This window comes from Marmota flaviventris, chromosome X (assembly GCF_047511675.1).
Source record: "Marmota flaviventris isolate mMarFla1 chromosome X, mMarFla1.hap1, whole genome shotgun sequence".
In the NCBI taxonomy this organism is placed as follows: domain Eukaryota; kingdom Metazoa; phylum Chordata; class Mammalia; order Rodentia; family Sciuridae; genus Marmota; species Marmota flaviventris.
In genome coordinates this window covers 68948347-68970794 of record NC_092518.1, presented here as the reverse complement: position 1 = coordinate 68970794, position 22448 = coordinate 68948347, and the positions used below count along the sequence as shown (strand labels likewise).

Sequence of the window (22448 nt, the reverse complement as noted above, 5' to 3'; positions counted from 1 at the left end):
GATTTCTTCTGTGACACTTTTTTTATGTCATAGACATTTTCTTTAGGACAATCTTAATGAAAATACATAATTAATGTACTTAGTGTATGATCATATGTCCTAGCAAAGTCCTAAACAATATGAAATGAAACATAAAGCTCTGAAAAATCAAGGATTCTTAAGGTCAATCTGGGAACCATATTAGTAGTTTTTCTTTTCTAAGTACCTCCTATGTGTCCTTTGTCCTCCTGTTTTTCAGTAAGTGCGGGCCTTAGTAGATTGTGAAGGGAAATGCCTAGGGTTATATATCTCTTAGTTATTACTCTTGGTTTAATATTCCTGACTATCAATTTTTGAATGATGTTTTTCAGGTAAATGGTCTTAAAATGGTTGATGAGCCAATGGACGAGGGAGAAGCAGATTCTTGCGATGTAAGTAATCATGTTGATTTTTTAAGCAATATTTTTAGCATATAAAGAAAGAGAATAATGGGAAAGGAAAAAAGGGTCCTATAAGTTAATGATAGTTAATCAGGTAAGTTTTTTAATATATTTATTTTAGTTATAGTTGGACACAAAACTTTTATTTTATTATTTTTATGTGGTGCTGAGGATCGAACCCAGCACCTCACACAGGCTGGGCAAGCACTCTACCACTGAACCACAACCCCAGCCCTCAGGTAAGTTTTTAATAAGTAAATGCAATTATTAATAATCAACTGCAGTTAAAGTAGAAGACAGATTTTTCCATCAGAAATTTTTGTGACTGAAATGTTTTTAATAAACAAATTTTTTGAAAAAACGTTACATGCCATAGGTCCCATTTTAAGTGTAATAGGTGAAAGATTTAATTGACAGTACATAAGTAACTGTATTACTAAATATAGAATCATCTGAAATAAACTGAATAAGATTATCTTTAATATCAGGGTAGAAAAGAGCACTTATTTGGAAATATTGAACTCTAAGAATAGTCTGAAGTAATTTAAAATCCATTTTCTGGATGTCAGAGATAATTAAATTTAAATTATTTCAGAAGTTACTATTTTAAAGACTAGCTAATTAATTCTGACTAATGTAGGCATTTCCATTTATGCTGTAATTTTTATGGTTGTCATTTCTGTAGATATTTTCACATAGTTATAGATTTTTTAAGTTGGAATGAGCCTTGAATATAGTATTTTGCAATATTTTCATTGCACAGATTAGTATATTGATATTTGGAGAGATTGTGATTTATACTACAGGATAAAATTAGTAAGTAATAGAATCAAGACGTATGATACAGTGTGCTTCCTCTTAGTTTAGCTATATGTTGTGTACACCCCAAGAAGTAAGGGGAATACCACTGTTTTCTCATTTAGTTGTGTATAAAATTAACTTTTATTTCTTTTTCCCTTGTAAAATGTGTCTTTAAGTTAATTTATCTAACATAGAAGCCAGAAGTTGGGTTTGTTCAACACTCTCCTTTGAAATATTATATGTAACTATCTCTGTAAACTGTGATCATGAAACACTTTCAATTGACAAGCAGTATAATGTTGTCATTTTAGCTTTTGCATTTTACTTAATAACATTTTAATTTTTAATATAATCAAATATTAACTCTTAGCAAAATCATCTAAATATTTATATACAGATCATATGGGCTATGAGGCATAGAAATATTTATGTTGCTACTTTATAAAAGGAGTTTAAAAAGCTACAAAAAGCACTAGAAAAGACTAATTTAGGGGCTGGAGTTGTGGCTCAGCAGTGGAGTGCTTGCCTAGCACACATGAGGCACTGGGTTTGATCCCCAGTACCACATAGAAAAACTAAATAAACAAAGGTATTTTGTCTGTCTGCAACTAAAAATATTTAAAAAAGAAAAGAGCGCCTTATTATATTTTAGCATTAATAAATTAATGAGGAAACAACTAGCGCTACACCACAGGAGGATAAAAAGTGTGTGTGTGTGTGTGTATGTGTGCATATGTGTGCTTGTGCATGCACTTTGTGTATGTATACATGTATATATCTTTATATGGGAAGTCAAAATAAATTCATAACCATTAATGTAGAATGACTCATATATTCACTTTTCTAATTTTCGCTTAAAATTAGGAAGTACACATTTTATTGAAAAGATAGTAAAAATATATATTGTTAGATGCTAATATGATTTATTGCATGCCATCAATTTAAATAGCTAGAAGGTAGATTTCAAAGTTTTAGAGAATAGAATTAGAAACACTTTCAGAAATTTGATTAATTCATGGCTGGACTTAAAAAGAAATACTTTTGGTGTGTGATGGTTTTGTGTTACAGTTTTTATCAGTAAAACTATATGAGTGAAAAACACTAACCATTTAAATTTATCCTTTTTTTTTCTTTTTTGGTACCAGAAATAGAACCCATGCACACTTAACCACTGAGCCACATTCCAAGCTCTTTTCTATAATGATGAGGGTCTCCTTCCACCATCCAAGCTCTTTTTTATTTTTATTTTTTGAGACAGGGTCTTGCTAAGTTGCTGAGGCTGGCTTTGAACCTGGTGATCCTCCTATCTCAGTCCCTAGCCACCGGGATTATAGGTGTGCATCACCAGACTCAGAATAAATTTATCCCTTTAAAAATTGTTTTCATTTATAAGATTTTTTGGTTGTCATTGCTTATTCCAATGTGATGCTCATAACTGTTTGTTTTTATTGGCTTTTTTTTTTTGTTCTTGTTGTAAAATAGTATAGGATTGTAAAAACTGCTCTGTGTTACACGTTGTTTAAACAGTGATCTTTAGATTTGAACATTAGGAACTGGTAATGTAGCTTGGTGATAGAGAAGGGGCATTGCATGCATGAGGTCCTGGATTCAATCCCCAGCATTGAAAAATAAGTAGATACACTAGTTGAATTTTGTTTTATCTGTGTGACTTGATGCTGTTTTCTGATTGACTGATTTAGACAACTAATCTACTCCATTTCAACTTGTGTTACTGTAGACTTTCATAGTCATTTGGTCATTTTTTTTCAGTTAAAACAAGTAAAATTAAATCAGATGTTTCCTGGGCTCCATATATATTTAACATATGATCAGCAAAGCTGAAATATATGCCAATTATAATTTCCATATATCTCTATCATGAGCCATTTTCTATTTTTCAAAACAACCTTCACATTGGGAAAGAAGTAACAGGTCACAGATAAAAGATATCTGATATAAAATTTTACCACCTAGTCTCCTAACAATATCAAGTTTAGAAAAAGTATGTTACCATTCATCTATTTTAATATAAGATGGCTGATATGAGTTAATTTCTTATATTTTTTCACAATAAGTATATCTGTCTCCTACATTTGATAATTTATGATCCATTTATATTTACATTTAAAGCTTTATGGATCTGGGCACATGCCTGTAATCCCAGTGTCTTGGGAGGCTGAGACAAGAGGATCACGAATTCAAGCCAGCCTCAGCAACTTAGCAAGGCACTAAGCAAGTTAGCAAGACCCTGTCTCAAAATAAGTTATAAAAGAGTTGGGAATGTGGCTCAGTGGATAAGCGCCACTGGGTTCAATCCCTGGTACCAATTTTTTTTCCCTTGAAATAATAGACATAATTTTGATATCAATATCTTAGGATTTCCAAGGAAGATTAAATTAATGGTTATTTATTTTTTTGGTTACTTTTTTTTTTACTCCATTAGTGCAAGGTCAGCAAGATATTTAGTCTCTTAATTTATTTATAGTTTACTACCCAGAAATACAAATGTTACCTTTAACTGAAAATGTATAGTAAAATAACTAATTTCCTAATATTTTAAGGCCTATTTTTTAATTTTAAAAATTTATTATTATTATTATTATTATTATTATTAATTATTAGTATTATTTGGCAGTGCTATTGAATCCAGGGGTTCTTTGTGACTGAGCTAGATCCCTAGCCCTTTTTATTATTTATTTTGAGTCTTGCTGTATTTTCAAGGCTGGCCTTGAACTTGGAATCCTCCTGAGTAATTGGGATTACAGGCATATGCCATTGTACCTGGAAAAGCCATTCTTGATATATGCCCCTTATAATGATTAAAAAAAATACAGCAGAATGAAAATTCTTCAAAAAACTAGGAATGGAACCACCATATGACCCAGTTATCCCACTCCTTGCTATATATCCAAAAAACTTAAAATGAGGATACTACAGTGATGTTCCACATCAGTGTTTATAGCAGCACAATTCACAACAGCCAAGCTATGAAACAAACTGAAGTACTCTTCAACAGATGAATAGACAAGGAAAATGTGACACACACACACACACACACACACACACACACAATCACAATGGAGTATTCTCAGCCATAAAAAAGAATGCCCTTACGGCATTTGCCAGTCAATGGATGGATCTAGAGGCTGTCATGCTAAGGGAAATACTCCAGTCTCCCAAAGTCAAAGGTTGAATATTTTCTGTGATATGCAGAAGTTAATCCAAAATAATGGAGGGGAATAAAAAAGAAATGGGAAAAAAGGGAGAGGAAATTTCATCAAAATAGAGGGAAGATCATTAGAGTAGATGAAAGGATTGAGGAAGACAAAGAAGGGGTGGGAAAACAGAAGAACAGTGGAATGAGTCTGACCAAATTGTTGTATGTGTATACATAGATGTCGAATGGTGGGTCCTGGCATTGAGTATATCCACAAGACACTGATTAAATAAACAACAAAAAAGTAAACTGTAAATGGTTTTAAGAAAGATTAGTGCAATAGAGGGAGATGAGCTGGGAGTGGGAATTGGGGGAGGTACTGATGAATGAAATGGGGCCAGTGGTGTTCCATGCTTTTGTGGTTATGTCAGGGTGTATCCTAGTCTTATATTTATCTGAAAGAAATACATTTTAAAAAATTTAAAATGATCTTCTACAAGTTGGTTTTACTTAGTTAAACTCGTGTGGGGTATTAAGAAGGTAGTATTTCAAGTATGGGCTTGAACCTTTTCCTATATTATAGATTTTTCTTCTTGTATTTGCCTTTCCATTCTGATGGGCACTGTAGCCTTGCCATTCTTCAATATTTTTTCTGTTGCAATGCTTGTATTTGTTTTCTATTCATTTCTCTTTCTTTAAAATTTAGAACCCTGTACTACAAAATGCAAAATTCACTGATGAGTATTTATTTTGTTTAACATAAAAATGATTGGGCAGTGACTACAAGGTAGAGTTAATGCTGCCCAATGAAGTAAACAAAGATAAATATTATAAATAAGTTCAGTAGCTTTAGTTTTTAAATAGCTGTTCAAAGTTCTCAGTTGATCCTCATATAACAGATTTGAAATAAATAGAGCAGATATTGTTTCCATTTTATTGATGAAGAAACTAACGAACTTATAAGAAAAATAAACTTTCCCAAGTAGAAATTAGTTTGCCACACTTCTTTGCTTTCCATTCTTTAATACAAAAGTTTGCAAAGCTACATTTTACGCAATTACGTTCCAATATGTGTATTATTTTTATATATTTATTTCAACCTAATGGCATTGGACATTTACATAGTAATTACCTTAAGTCTTCTTTCAAAGTATGTTGTTATTTGGCTTGGTTTTCACTGGCCCTTAAATTTTTTTCTGCATGAGAAGGATACATCAAGCTGCTTTTCTGAGTCTCCACATATGCTTTAACAAATCCATAACTAAATGCTTCTTAGAATCTCAGTATGATCTTTTAAATTTTTTTTTTACCAAAGGTCACAGTCTACACATATATTTATTGCTTTACTAAGCAATTTTTTCTACAGATAAATATTTTATTATTATTTTAAAAATAACATTTAAACTTTAAAAATCTCTCTCTGTTTCTTTCTCCCCCCACTTCCTCCCCTCTCTTTTGACTTGTTTTTTGGAGGTTAATTCCATAATCCTGTGAAACTGTTGTGATTCAGGTATAGTACATTATTAATGGTTGTTATCAGCTCTTTCTCTTTCTCTTTAACAAGTGATTTGTTTTTCCTAAAGAAATCAGTTTTCAAATAAACAGAGCAGTAGTGTATTTGGCAGTTAATTTTTTTACTTTATCATTATGTTTTTTCAGTGTTGCAGCATTGTTCTCCACCTGAATTTTAAAAAATGATCAAAAATTTTAGAGGTTTGATCATTCTGTTTCTCTTGTGGTGGAAATGGCATATTTTTTTCCTAAACAATTACTTCAAGCTTGGAAGAACTAACCCAACTTATAGTCATTCCTGCCTTAGATTTATCATTTAATGTGAATAGAATAGTAGTCTCTTGTTTGGTAGTTTCTGAATCTTCATTTCCTAGTAGCAGCTTTATTTTCATAGATCCACTAAGATTAGATACCATTTATGAGTTTGCTAGGGTTACCCTTACAAAGTACTATAGACTAAATGGCTTAATCAATGAAAATGTATTTTGTCACAATTCTGGAGTCTATTAAGTCTGAGATCAAGATGCTGGCAGGGTTGGATTTTCTTTAACTTGTCCTTTCACTGTGTGCCTTTATATGATCTTTCTTCAGTGTGGATGTGTCTTAATTTCTTCTTCTTAGAAGGATATCAGTCTTATTAGTTTAAGCACCACCCTTTATGACATCATATTGCCTGAATTACCTCTTTAAAGGCCCCTAAATATGGTCGTAGTCTAAGGTACTAAGTGTTAGGACTTTAACATGTCAATTTTGAGGGGACCTGATTCAGCCCATAACATGCTTGTGGGTTTTTATTTCTTTAAGGATATGGTTCTGACAGACTCCTCTGTCTCTAAGCATTTTACCTCTGTATCCCCAGTGTGTAGCAGTGTCTGATAAAGAATATTGCTTAATGAATGTTGTCAATTATTTGAGTATATGTATAATTTAAAAGAGTATATACATGGGGATATAAGATGATATACCACAAATTTATTATACAAAGATAAAGAACTTTCTTGAGCATTATTTACCCTTAGGGAAAAACAGAAGACTCAGAAGTAAACTACTACCTTATATAAAGCTAGATTGTTGCTACTCTTAAGCTTTTGGAATAGAACCTGAAGAAAGGTAGAGAGGTACAGAGCGAAGGGGGAGTTTCAGAGACAATAAAACAAAATTATAATAGTAAACAATGAACTTGGGCATGCTGCAACATGTTCAGCAATAGTTAGGAATGTGGCTGGAAACTGAGGAAATAAGAAAAAACAATGTTGGAAATGGTGACACAGGAGGGCATCAGTTACTTTGACAGTAAAAAAAAAAAGTGGAATACAAATGATAAAAACAGCTCTGTAATAAGTAGCTATAAACACTTACATATACATATGTGCATACATTAAATATATCTGTATATGTATTTTGTGTCTTTCTTCAGTATAAAGTTACATATATATGCATATATATATATATATATATATATATATATATATATATATATATATATATATATAACTTTAGCTACCCATTGGAAGCACCTAAAATCTAGCCAAGTATCAAAATAATCTGGTGAGATTTAAAAGTAGACATGCCTTACCTACCCTAGTTTTCCTGAACCATAATCTCTCAAACTGTGATCCAAACAAGTGTATCAATTGCATTTTTCTTCTGTAGCTGATCCTTATGTGTACATAGGTCATTATATACTACTATCTACTTAAAGACAAACAAACTATAATATAAAGTACTATCTACTTAAAGGCAAACCTGCCATAATTTAGTGATATAATGTGTAGTTTTCAGTTTCCTATGAACAAATGTATTTATTAAAAAGGCAAATGGTAAGTATTAAATTAATATCAGCATTTAAAAATACAGGTTATGGGTTATTATGCCTTTCATTTGTGTTGAATACAGTACAGTGTAATAAATGTACTAATTATGAATAATGGGAAAAGTTTGTTAACATCATCCACATTCTAAGGGGAAAATGCTCATTTTATTAAATTTATAAATATTGCTTAACAGAAGGTTAATGATATTCAAAATTCACAGAGTTCCATTACCCAGAATGAAATTCCTGTTTCCTTTGTATAGTAAAAATAAATTCTGGATATATATATTTTTTTCTGCTTTTTAGAAAGTATTTAGCTCAATGATCTCCAGTTTTATCCATTTAAGCCATACTGGGAAAGATAGCACTATATATTTTTTTTCCTCATATGTGGAAGTTAGAGGGGGAAAAAGGGGAAAAAAGATTTCATGAAAATAGAAGGAGACCATTAGGATAAAGGAAGGGGTCAGGTGCCTGGAAGAGGGAAGGACAAGGGGAAATACTAGGGATTGAAATTGATCAAATTATGTTATATGCACATATGAATATACTACAATGAAACCCACTGTTCTGTACAATATCTACCAATAATTTTTTAACTATTTAAAATAATTTTGATTTTTCTTATTGGTTAATTTTACCTTTTAAAACAATTTGTTTTATTGTATGCTTTTAAGTATACAAAATATTTCAATATGTATAATGAAATGCTTAATATAGTGAAACAAATTACTCTGTTACTGAACAGAATTACCTTTTTTCATATGTTTGGTAAGAGCTGTTTTTCTTTTTAAAAGTATGTTTTTCTTCCCTCTGTTCTTATAAAAATGTTTAGCTTTCTGCTCCCATAAGATCAAACAAGTATTATACTAAATGTTAGGAGTACAGTGATGAATGTGATAATAGCTGCATTGAAGAAACTAACAGTCCAGTGGGAAAGAAAGACAAGATATAGAACCCATTATAACATTATTATACGATAGCTGCCTGCTAGGAAGAGTGTTATTTCTTATCTACTAGCATTTTACTGTTTGGAGCTTTTAGGGTACTTCTGTTGAAAATCAAAAGACATATTGCAGTTTTAAAGGATGGGCATGTGTGGATTTTAATAAAGGGAGGAAGGGATGTTGAATAAACATTTTTTATTTGGAATACTTGTTTAGGTTTGGTGAACCTAATTAGCATATAGTTGTTTCCACACTTGGAGCACTTCTTAAAAAACCTAATGTTATCATGATCCATGCTTATTATAATGATCTTAAACATGCAAAGTACTTGAAGTGCCTTCTTAATCATGAAAATAGTATATTGTGTTCAATATGGAAGCCAGGCCTAGACACCCATCTAACAAGATCTCTTTGTCATCTGAAAATACTGAAGTAGAGTACAGTTTGTGATGTGGTCAAAGGTGCTTAGTTTGTGCATGGCAGAGGTGAGCAAAAGAAAGTCTGTTGTCTCTTCTAATGTTCTTCCCACAGGAGGAAACTTTCATACTTTGAAGACCACTAATATAGGCATAATATGTAGTGAAACCGTCCATAATATTAATAAAACATGTAATCTATTGTTGTTTGGGGTGTGTATATATTGTAAAGATCCATACAAATACACCATAATTCAATACATTCCCAAAATGTCAGCTGCAGAGCATGTACTTTTACATTTAAAAAAAATTCTCCACTATAAAAAGAAAGGACCTGTTCAAATGGTAAAGCAGACTCAGTAGATTTATGTATCTTTTGGTGAACGCTAGAAATTGAACCCATGGCCTCATGCTTAGGCAAATGCTCTATCATTGAGCCACATCCTCAGCCCTTATTTTTAGAAAAAAATTTATAAATCACTGAATACTTAAAACTATCTGGTTAAATGTTACTTTGATGTATAAGAAACATCCATTGACATACTTTGTGAGTCAATTAATATTTTTTTTCTGACTTCATTTATTAATGGTTCCTAATACCTAAAACTAAAATTTCTCTGTTTATGCACATCTCTTAATAGAGTGAGTGTTTGATTACCTATGTAACATGAAAATTATTTAAGCTGCCATGAAGCCTGTCTAATTTGGGACCATACCCTTGTTGACTTTGGCCACAGCCATCATTAATTGGTCAGTCAATTTAAGGGTAAATTGATCAAGACCATTCTTACCATCCAAACCAGAATTAATATGGTATAATGGAAAACTTTCCAAACTTCTAGACATTGTGATTAACTGTTCATGTGAAAAACTCTGTGCAAAAGGATTGGATAAGATCCCTTCCAGATCTTTCCAGATGTGTTATTTTGTGATAAGTAAAGTAGCTGAGTTTTTTTACCCCTAGAAACTATGTGTTCTTTAGGGATTAGAATCAAAACTCACTTGAGTGTAGTCATCACAGCTGAGTGGAGCCCTGTATCATAGGGTTCAAATATTTCCTGAGTGGCTTCCTTTCTGCCTGGTCCAGATGATAGAAAATCTGGCATGTAATTTATATTCAAATATTTAATAATACTAGGGCCATAGCCTGGAAACATTTGTTTGGGTTCTCAAAATTTTCTTTTGTTTATGCCAGTTTCTTTTGCATTGATGTGTCTAATTGTACACTTAAATATTCCAATGGCAGGGGGCTGGAGTTGTGGCTCAGCGCTGTAGTGCTTGCTTAGCATGTGCAAGGCCCTGAGTTCAATCCTCAGCACTACATAAAGAAAGATAAATTAATTAAATAAATAAAGGTATTAAAAATATTAAAATGGGTATAGTAAAACAGTATTGAAAGTAACTCTTGAAGTTTATATTTTTTTCCATGCTTCACAATTTACAAGATTTTTATGTAAAAATTCCTCTGCCTCATAAGTCACACTACAGTGAGGGTGTTAAGAAGGTTAGTTGTTAATACTTTCATTTATTGTTTTCTGTTTGGAAACTGAAGCAGAGATTTTATTTTATTTTTATATTTTGCTTCCATTTACAGGAAAATATATGGTAGGGAAGATGGTTGTGGTTTATCTGTTTGTTAAGTTAGAAAACAGTTAAATGGGCATATCAGTAGCCTGTAAAACTATGTGATAGATCTAGAGAGGTGGAAATTATATGATTTCTTTCCTAAAAAGATAATCACAAGATGTTAGAACTATATTTGAGTATTATTCGAATTTATATTTTACAGGATGAAGGTGTTGTTAAAGAAATCCCTATCATTCATCATGTTAAGGAAGGTTATGAGAAAGCAGATCCTGCACAATTTGAGTTGCTCAAGGTTCTTGGTCAGGGATCATTTGGAAAGGTAATTAATAATTTTCTGCATTTCTGTTTTTTAATGTTTTGATAGTTGTAAACAGAGAGAATGCCTTTATTTTATTTGTATATTTTTATGCAATGCTGAGGATCAAACCCATTGCCTCACACATGGTAGGCAAATGCTCTGCCACTGAGCTACAGCCCCAGCCTTCTACATTTGTTTTTCTTGTAAACATTTAGTAAAAAGTATATACATGAATATAAATTTGATAAATGTTTCTAAACTTCTCAAAATATGCACACCTGCCTTTATAAATCATGTCAAAATTAATCCTGATGGTATATATAATTAAAAAGAACCAATAAAAATGGAAAAACACATAGGTAACTCCAGTTTTATTAATTTTATATCTGTTGTTCTTTTATTTCTATTTTCTTATACTTCTGTGTAATAGTCAGGATTTTCGAATCCCCTGGGATTACTGATTTCTTTATGAAAAAATGCAGCATGCACTTTTTTAAGTGCCTAAATCAAGGTAGTTAGATTTTTATGGATAATAGTATTCCTTGTCTCCCTGTTTATGATGTTACAAACACAACTTGCTGTGTCATGATGATTACATGTACATTAGGTCTATCCTTGAAGTTAGAATTTATATTTTAGTTGATGTTTGAATTTGTAGGTTTATCTATCATCTGTTAAAGTGAAGTAGATCATGGATGTATATAGTAGAACAAGGGTAGGTACTGGCTGATAGGTATTATGTGAAATTCCTGCCTTTAAAGAATTGAAAATTTAAGAAAGCAAAAATTTGAAAAAATTACTCATACACTTATTATTAGGATTGTTTATTAAGTGTTTGATACCATGTTTTCTTGGAAAAAATAGTATGTGGGTCTGGTTCCTGACCTTTGTACATATAACATCTGAAACATGATTATCGCATATGTGCAACAAGTAACAGCCTTTAGTAAAACAGCAACAACAATAATTTAAGGAGGAGGAAAGTTAAGTAGAAACTAATTTCTTACTTGTTGAGGTAGTTTCAAAGGGAAAAAGGAAGGCAACTGAGCAGTGATTAGTTATAGTGCTCTGGAACATTTTTAAAGAAAGACATTTATTGAGTACTTGGTATGTGCACAACAGTTGTATGAATAGTGTTGGTGAATATATTGGAGACATTAGTTGTCTTAAAGTAACTTAATGTATCTGCACTGTAGAATATAATATGTGAAATATATAGAAACATTTTCAGGCCACACAAAGAACAAAATGAGATGAATTATGGCTTGGCAGTAAATTGGTAAAAAGAGATATCTGAAGACAGCAGATAAGGCAGGGTTCCAGGGAGAGAAAAACTAAAAAGGGCTATTAGTGGTGGTAGATAGGTGGTTTTCAAATTGGCCTGTAGAGTAGGCATATGCATTCTAAATACCTTTATTTGAATGATTCTGAGAGTATTTCTTTCTCTATTTTTTAATTTTTAGCTATTTTATGATTTTAATTTCAGAAGAACAGAGATGAATTTCTTTTATATACCAAATGTATAAGTATTTGACTTAAAAATCTCACCAGGCAAACATTCAAACCATTAAAATTAATTGTTTTGTTATTTGATATATTTATTCATATATGCATTTATTTAGTCCCAGCCTTATTGAAAGGATTTAATGCATTAATAGATGAATATCAAATAAAATGTAATTAAAAATAAGTGGCAAAGTAGATGAAAGCAGAAATATCAGAGCAGGAAAGATTAGATGAAGCCAAGAATTCATCTTGTTTTTCACAAATATTTGATTTAAGGTCCTATAAGACTTCTAAAAATGGGCCAAAAATGAAGACTTCAGTTTTCTGGCAGCCAATATAGGGAAGCTGATATATTCTAATGTGTGGTTATTGATAGTATCTTTCAGGTAGAAACAGATTAAAAAGACTAGAAAAATTTCTCTCATGGATCTTCATAAAGATGATAGTATAACTTATTGAACTTTTTTTCAGTCATATCTTCACAATCAATATAGCAACATGATGGTGAGTTGTCAGTGTAGTCCTAATTTTACAGAACACTCAGATTTGTGTAAGAACTTTGGTTCAACAAGGACAATGCTATTTTTTTTAAAATTCCTAACACTAAAATATGGAATAGTGATGTTTATGCAGTTCGTTAACCAAACCAAAGAAATATTATTATTTTTTTCCTTCCTAAGATGTGAATGTACTTTCTTATCAGTGTTATATATCATTTGTGTAGACATTGTGTGGGTATGACTTGTTATATGTCAAACCTACTCAGGAATTTGGAAAAGGTTGTGAATCAGATAAGGGTAGGAACAATTCCAAGAAACTTTGAGACTGCAGAGTTTTATTTAATTTTTTTGTAAAGTTTGCACTGAAAAGTTAATAAATGGGATTTTTAGTTCATGTAAATTCTTAAGATATTGAATGTCTTCATAGTGTACTTAATTGGAGGGAATCCTAATAAAGTCAATTAAATTTATTCTTTAAAAAACAAGCTTTATCATCACGAAAGTTACAAAATTCCTTACTAAGCATATATAGTATTATGCTATTAATGATCAATAGCACGGTTTAAAATGTAGAATATCTAACAACTTAAATTATTATATACAAATTCAGACATAAAACACGTTTGAAATTATGAGATTGGACTTATGTATACATCATATACCAAATCATATTTATATAAATCATACATGAATTATAAAAAAGAATGTTTTTACCTTTGTGATAATAAAGCCTTTAATTGTAAGACTTAAAGTGAATTTAAAAAAATTGCATTCTTGTTCTATTAAATAACTGAATAACTGTCAAGTAATTATTTAAAAAATATATTCTTATATTTTAAAATATCCTACAGTTGATCTTTTCTCTGTAATCAGCATTTAAATATGTGTGACTTTCCAGTTCACCTGAATCAATGCTAATTGCTTACTTCTTAATGGAAAATATAAAATTCCATGTGATTGACAGAAAATATATTGGAATTACTCATTTCCTTTCTGGGCAATTTCCTATTATTATTTTAGCGTAACTGGAAAGGATTCTCTCCTGTTTGGATAGATTTGGTTTTAGATACAATAGTTGGGAGCCACAGAAATACCTCTGTTTGTGGAAAAAGGACAGAGAGATATGATGTCTTGTGCTGAAAAAAGGCAGATCAGGAAATGAACAAATGGTTACTTAGTTTGTGAATGATGACTTTTATTATGTGACATATTGGGATTCTAAGGAAGTTTAGAAGAGCTAGGAAAAAAATGGTTGCTGTGTATGACAGTGTATTTGTGAAAGCCTACACTATTCTGTTCTTATTCCCTCTTCTCACCCTGTATACTCTGTTCTTTGCAATTCCACTAAGGACTGTGTTCTTGAACAGTATTTCTCATGGGTTTGCATATAGCTGGACATCCTCAAGACCCTTTCAGGGAATGCACAGGTCAAAGCAATTTTATAGTAATTCTAAGATATTAATTGTACAACTGCTGGCACATTGGCACAATAAAAGTAGGGAGTCCAAATAGTACCAGTAATCATTGTATTCCTTACTGCCCCACTCTTAAGGATGTCCATGATGAGAGATTAACAATTTATTAAAACAGTTTATTAAAATTTTATGAAAACTCAACCTTCAAATACTCTTAATTTTTAATATTCTATGATGAAATGGGAAGTACACATAAAACCGTTTAATTGCATCCTGAAATACAATAGATGTCTTAAAGCAGAACACTTGTGCAATTTTTTGAGCTGTAAGCTGAAGTAGCCAATTTTTAATATATTACCATTTATACTTGAAAACTGATTACTATTAAATGGTGCCGATGCCATGTCATAGATTTTGAATTAAGGTTCCTACCCATTTTGCTGAAATATAATTATCACATAGATGATATGGAATTAAGGGTTTTGAGTTATACTTTGGGAAGAGAAAACATGAAAATTAAATAATTATAACAGCTCTCCCATCTGCAATTTTAGGTGAATAAGTTTGTGTTATGTAGTTGTATTTTAAATTAAAGCAACAACACTTGATTAGAACTTATTAGGATTTGTGTAGCAAGTTGAGATGGAGAACAGTAATTACTTTTTAATTAAAAAGGAAATAAATATTTTATAAATCTTATAAAATTATAATCTTTTGGTATTTCTCTTCATAACTGAAGCCTTGTCAAAATCTAGCTTTTAATGAATCATATTCTTAATTTGAATATATATATATATATATATATATATATATATATATATATAAATTAAGTTTGCTAGTAATATTAAAGAGTTAACATTTACTTGTTTATTGAGATAATGTGCCACCTTGATTCTTTCATGTGGCAGACAGAAGATAAGCATTGCCTCTGATTTCTTTCTACAAAATAAAATGCCTGGTAACTTCTAAAATAGACCAATAAGGGAATAGAAATGGAGGTATTAAATTCACAGTAATAAGATTTGTTTGTGCTTTATTAAGGACATGGAAATGGACTTGGGTCTTAGAAGGAGGTTTCCACCTCAAATTAGTCATTCATTGTTTTTTTTTTTTTTTTTTTTTTTTTTAATTTCTTACATCACAAACTTCTCAAAGTATATTACCGTGTCATCTCCTTTTAAAATTTTCATTTCTAAAGTGGTATTATGCATAGTGTGATTTTACTCAGTGACGCAGATTGAGAGAGTATATTAACTAAAAATATAAATTACAGTATACTTATGGGAAAGGTCTATCTTTATAACATTAGAGAAAATTCAAGAATAAAGATGTGCTAGTGAGTTTATGGGTAGCCAAGTATGTCTTCATTTTTCTAGCTTTTTGAAACATATAGCCTATTTTTTTAAATCTGTAGTTACTTGACTGCAATAGCATACCAGAACTTCTTGCTCTTGTCTAAGTGATAGTACTTGTCCATCAACATTAAAAAGAATACACACACACACACACACACACACACACACACGAACAATGACTTGAATTTCACTTTTTAAAAAATTCTCCTATTAGGTGTTTCTGGTTAGAAAGAAGACTGGACCTGATGCTGGGCAGCTCTATGCAATGAAGGTGTTAAAAAAAGCTTCTTTAAAAGGTAGAAAATTAGAAAATTTATTAAAACACAGTGTGTTTAAAAAATATGCTATATATTGCATGTATAATGTGAGTAGATGTAGTTTCTTCTTAACATTAATAATTGTTAAGTTTTCTAACCAGCAAGTAAGTGATTAAAGATAGTATATCTGGGTAAATATTTCATGCTTAGAAATGTGACATATTTAATTTAATTTTATCAAGATATACTCTTTTCTTTCATTGATTTTTGTTTTTTTTTTTTCCTGTAATATCTGTGTTAGTGTTACATATTAAGAAAGCACAATCACCCACATAAACTTTATACTATCTTTTAGGCTGTGATAGAAATAGCAATAAGCTCAGTTTTAAATGATATACTCATTTGCACAATTAAAGGCTAATACACAAGAAATACATAGTAGGCAAATATTGATTTATGCCACTGTAACCTATCTCTAGATATATATTGAATGTGTTGATGTTCTGAGAATATGGTCATTATTATCTAGGAATATATATACTGTAAATTTAGGCACCTATGAAGTTATATATTTTTTATATTCTTGATTGGTAAATCATTGATTAGATCATTACTGAAATTATCAACAAGTTTAATATAGTCTACTCCTGTAATTTTTAGTTCGAGACCGAGTTCGGACAAAGATGGAGAGGGATATACTGGTGGAAGTAAATCATCCATTTATTGTCAAACTGCACTATGGTATGTAATCCTTATTATTTAGAGAATTAGAAATTGAAGATTCCCTTTTACACAGTAAAATAATAAGAAACAAATACTTCAAGCATATTAATGTATTCAACTATGTAAAATGTATTTATCTGAAATGAGTATAAACATCTAACTTTTAGTTTTATTTGTTTTATTGTCTATGTTCGTTAATTTGTCCAAAGTAACAAGATATTGTCTTCTACTTACTTGTCTAGAAATATTCCTATACTAGTCTGCACCTCCAGTGATCTCAGGCAATATGCTACTGTGATAATTTATGTAAAATATTTGGGTATTTGTTCATAATAACAATATTAATTATTTCCTGGTTTTGTTCAAGAGGACCATGTAGTTACATTAGTCTATTTGAACTATTTTTTATACATAGAAGTAACAAATTATCATTTAAAATACTGAGTATCATAGAAAAAAATAGGAGCTTTGGAGTCAGGTATTTCTGAATTTGAATCATGGCTCCAGGGTTAAGTTATGGATGAGATTATGGTTCTCAGGGGAACTAAAAGATAAAATTAAACTACTGATACAGTTTACTGTGTCACTGTCATTTTTCTACATTTAAAAAATTAGGAGCAGCTATTTTTTATACTTAGAGTAATTTCGACAAATATTACATTAAAATATCAGTAAATATTTTATATTTAGTTGTAGATGAACACACAGTATCTGTATTTATTTTTTGTGGTGCTGAGGATCGAACCCAGTGCCTCACGCATGCTAGGCAAGTGCTTCACCACTGAGCTACAGCCCCAGCCCTACCCAGTTGTATTTTAAGAAACCTACAAAAAAATGTGCATCCATTATTCCTTCACTCTTTGTTATCCTATAGAATATAAATAGCATTATCTGAGGACTTTTAATCTCCAGTATGTCATTAATCATTAAGCATCTATTTATGCAAAACACGGTACTAAATGCAGTGATTATGGAATTAAAGTCTCGGACCTCAAGAAATTTATACTCTATAGAGAAGATAGACATGCAAATGAAAAAAATTATAAATCAAAATGAAATAAGTATCATAAAAGAGGCATACATAAAGTATGATGAGATATCAAGAGTAATAGCAAATAATTTTCATGTGGATGGGATTAAGGATGCTATAGAAAAGTAAGAAAAGGGAGAAATCATGGAAGGATTAATGAAGGAGGTATCATTTTTGTTGAGCTTTATGGAATTAATTGATTTTCAAAAGATGACTGGGGGGCAAAGTTCAGACTGGTAGAACAACATACTACAAAAAATCAGGGAAACAGTGGTGATAGAAGTTTCTGTGTAAAGGCGTAAAGCCACAGGCAAAGTTGATTTTGTTCTGAAAAGGAATTCATAGCTATTTTAACACTGGATTAAGCAATGCATTTAATTTAGAGATGTTATCCAACAATGGATCATGTGAGTAAATATTTAATTGCTTTATAGTGTTTAGGGATAAGATTCTAAACAGACATATTAACTTAAAAGTATATTAAGCTTTTAAGCCTTTTAGATTATACTGTTACTACATTATGATTTATAATTAGCTTTTCAGACTGAAGGGAAGCTGTATTTAATATTGGATTTTCTCAGGGGAGGAGATGTCTTTACAAGATTATCCAAAGAGGTGAGTATGTATAAATTTTTACTGTTTTATAGAAACAAAAATTAAGAAAACTCATATTTTCCTATAGAAATTCAATTGGTAATTATTGTTTCATTACATAACATTTAGTGATGTGATAGTCAATGGCATTTTCTGTCTGCATGTCATTTAAATCATCTTAGTCTATTACTCATTATACTTTTAAACACAAAAATCATATGAGTAACTGATGGAAGTAGATAGGATCAAGCCTAGAACTTTGGCTCCTCAAGATACCTAAATGCCTTTCAGGTTAGTTTTTAATGTGTTCATTAATATAGCTTTATTGAAGTATAATTGACATACAATTAACTGTACATGTTACATATACAATTTGATAAATTTTGACACTATAATTAAAATCAAAATAAGTAGCATATCCATCATCTCCAAAAGTGCCTTTGTAATGCCTTATTCTTACCCTAACCTACTGAATCTGCTTCTTGTCATTATGTGGTTTGTATCTTCTAGGAGGTTATGTAAATTGAATTATGCAATATATATTAATTTAGTCTTGCTTAAATTATCATAATTATTTTGATTCATCCTTCATTGTTGTATGTATCAACAGTTCATTTTTATTACTGAGTAACATTGCCCATTTTATGGATACGCCATGATTTGTTTATCTCTTCACCTGTTGATGGATGTTTGAGTTGTTGCAGTTTTGGGATATTACCAATAAAGCTGCTGTAAACATTCATGCACAAGTGATTGTATGGACATACGTTTCATTTCTCATGAGTAAATGCCTAGGAATATAATGGCTGTGTCATATGGGAGGTGGATATTATAGCTTTTAAAGACACTGACAAACTGTTTTCCAAAGTGGTTATATACTTACATTCCCACCAGCAGCATATAAGAGTTTTAGTTGCTTCATATCATTAGTAATGTTGGTATGGTCAGTCTTTTATAAGTTGGGACATCTGATAAATCTGTACCTCATTGTAGTTATAAATTTCATCACATTTAATGGCAAATGATGTGAGCATCTTTTCCTGTACCTATTTTCTGTCAGTCTTCTTTGATAAAATGTGTTTAACCCTTTCCCCCATTTTAATTGGTTTCTTTTCTTACTGTGTTTTAAAATTTCCTTATATATTCAGATGACATTCCTTGATCATATATGTTTGTTGCAGATTTTCTTCTAGTTCATAGTTTGTCTTTTCAATATCTTAATGGTACCGCTTGACAAACAGAAGTTCTTAGCAATTCTTAAAAGTCTTACTATAGTTTTTGCATTAATAAATTGTGTTTATAATATCCTGTTTAAGGAATATTTGCCTCATCACAGGTAAAGATTTTCTCCTATATATTATAGAGGTTTTGTAGTTCAGGTTTTACATTTAGATTTCTGATCTATTTTAATCTCATTTTAATATATGGATTTAGGTATGTATTGAAGTCTTTTATATGAATATCCAGTTTTTCTAGCTTCATCATTGGAAAATACTGTCCTTTTTTCATTGAATTGTTTTTTATTTTATTTGAAAACCAAAGGATCATATATATGAAGGACTATTTCTGGATTCTCTCTTCTGTTGATTCATCTATCTTTATGACAATCCCACAGTGTCTTAACTACTGTACCTTTATAATGTATCTTGAAGTAAGGTAGTATAATTCTTGAGCTTTGTTTTTCTTTTGAAAAGTTGTTTTGGCTCTTCCGGTTCATTTGAATTTTCATATTAATTTTGAGATTAACTTTTCTCTTTCTAAAAGAAACCTGATAGGATTTGATTGGGATTACATTGAATCTATAGGTCACTTTGCATTTAATTGACATTTTAACAATATTTAGTCTTCCAATCCATAAACATGATTTCTCTCTCCATTTATTTACCAATTATTTATTTTCTCTCGGTTTTGTCTTTTTTTAGTATATAGGGCTTACACATCTTTTGTCAAATTTATCTCTAAGTGGTTCCTATTTTAAAGCTAAGAAGTCAATAAATTTTATCAATAAAAAATCAATAAAACAGACTTCTTAATTTTAAATTGGATGGAAATACTTATTCCACTTATGTTTAGTTTGTATACCTTTATGTAGCTCAACATAATTGTTACTTCTAGAACTTTTTTTTTAAAAAATAGATTTCAAGGACATTGTATTTCTTTTCTGTGACCAAGTAGTTTTACTTCTTCTTTTCGATTATGAACATTGTTTATTTCTTTTGTCTTTGCTACATTGCCTTTAACCTCCAGTCTAATAGGACTGGTGGGAGCAAACATTCTTGCCTTGGTTCTGATCTTAGGGGGAAGCAGAATTTCACCATAAACCATTAAGTTAAACATTGGTATTTTTAGATGTTTTTCTTTTTCTACTGCTTTGTAAAGAGTTTTTTAATGGATATTATGTTTTGTGAAATACTTTTTCCATTTTATTGAGTTGATTTTGTTTTTTCATCTTTAGTCTTTTGATGTGGTGAACTACAGTAATTGATTTTCAGATTTTGAACCAACCTTGCATTTGTATATGAGCCCCATTTCATGATGATGCAGTATACTTTTTGATATTGTTGGATACTATTTGCTAAAAGTTTAAGAACTTTTGCATATATTTTCATGATGGATATTTGACTGTAATATTCTTATATTATTTTCTATTTATGGTAGCACAGTAATTCTTTCCTCATAAGATAAGTTGGGTAGGATTTTTTTTTCCTGTTCTTTTCCTGTTCAAGAGTTTATGAAGAGTTTATGTAGATTCAGTGATAATGGTTCTTATATGATTGATGCAATTCACCAGTGAAGCCATCAGAGCCTGGGGGTTTTGTTTACAATGATGTTTAACAAAAAATTCAATTTACATGTAGACTTAAGGTATTCTTTGTTTTTTAGTGAGCTTTGCTAGCCTGTGTCTTTCAGGAATTTATCTGTCAGTGTTACCAAATTTATAGGCACAAAGTTGCTCATAATATTCCCTTATAATTTTTATTTTCTAACTATGGAGTTGTTGATGGTATCACTGCTCTTATTCTTAATGTTGATAAATGTCTTCTCTTTTTTTGTCCAGTCAGGAGATTATCAATTTAATTTTTCTCCTAAAAGAACCAGATTTTGGTTTTATTTATTTTTTCCTCTATTGTATTTCCATTCCCCATTTCATTTATTTCTGCTTTAGCCTTTATTACTGCTTACTTTGTGTTTCATTAGCTTTTCTTTTTTCTATTTTTTAAGATGGAATATTAAGCTATTCATTCAAAGACTTTCATCTTTTCTATTGTGGGTATTGGTACAAATTTACTTCTAATTACTGCTTTAATGTCATTCTCACAATTTTGTATGTGGCAGTCCCCTGCTCATTTTTCAATATACTTTTAATTTTCCTTTATTTCCTTAAATTATTGGGTTTTTAGAAACATTATTTATTTTACAAATATTTGTTCCTTTTCTAAATATCTTGCTAATATTGATTTCTAATTTAATGTCACCATAGTCATAAAACATTTTTATGACTTGAATTCTCTTAAATTTATAGTTGCTTTACGCTTCAGAATAAACTGTATGCTTCAAAATATAGTGTCTCAGTAAATATTCTGTGTGCCTTTGAGAAGAATATTTGTTCTGTTATTGGGTGGTAGAATGTTCTATAAATGTCAGCTAGGTCAAGTTTGTTAATAGTGGTATTTGGTCTACTATATTGTTACTAAACTCTATCAAATTTTGTTTCATTTATTTCTGCAGTTCTGTCACTAGGTTCATAAATCTGTCCCCGCGCCCACCCCCCCCCCCCCCCCCCGTACTGGGAATTGAACACAGGGGCACTCAACCACTGAACCACATCCCCAGCCCTATTTTGTATTTCATTTAGAGACAGGGTCTCACTGAGTTCCTCTGCACCTCACCATTGCTGAGGCTGGCTTTGAACTCGCAATCTTCCTGCCTCAACCTCCTGAGTTGCTGGGATTACAGGTGTGCTCCACTGCACCTGGCAGGTTCATAAACCTTTACGAACATTATTTCTTCTTGATGGATTGACTCTTTTATCATTATGTTGACTTACTTTTTCATTTTTTAACTTTGAAATCCACTTTGATGTTAATATCAAAGTACTCTAGGTGCTTAAAAAAACT

The 22448-nt window shown here is 30.8% G+C and overlaps 1 protein-coding gene across 4 annotated transcripts in view; it reads left to right on the top strand.

Annotated features, from left to right (window-relative positions):
• The window catches only part of Rps6ka6 (ribosomal protein S6 kinase A6), a 99446-nt gene that overhangs the window by 35690 nt on the left and 41308 nt on the right, over positions 1-22448 (top strand). For all 4 annotated transcript variants that reach the window (XM_071606856.1, XM_027932120.2, XM_071606854.1 and 1 more), the window contains 5 exons: positions 351-410; positions 10855-10971; positions 15941-16022; positions 16644-16724; positions 18272-18351. In XM_071606856.1, coding sequence (XP_071462957.1) covers positions 366-410; positions 10855-10971; positions 15941-16022; positions 16644-16724; positions 18272-18351 — 405 coding nt within the window. In that variant the 5' untranslated portion in view covers positions 351-365. The remainder of the gene's footprint in view (positions 1-350; positions 411-10854; positions 10972-15940; positions 16023-16643; positions 16725-18271; positions 18352-22448) is intronic.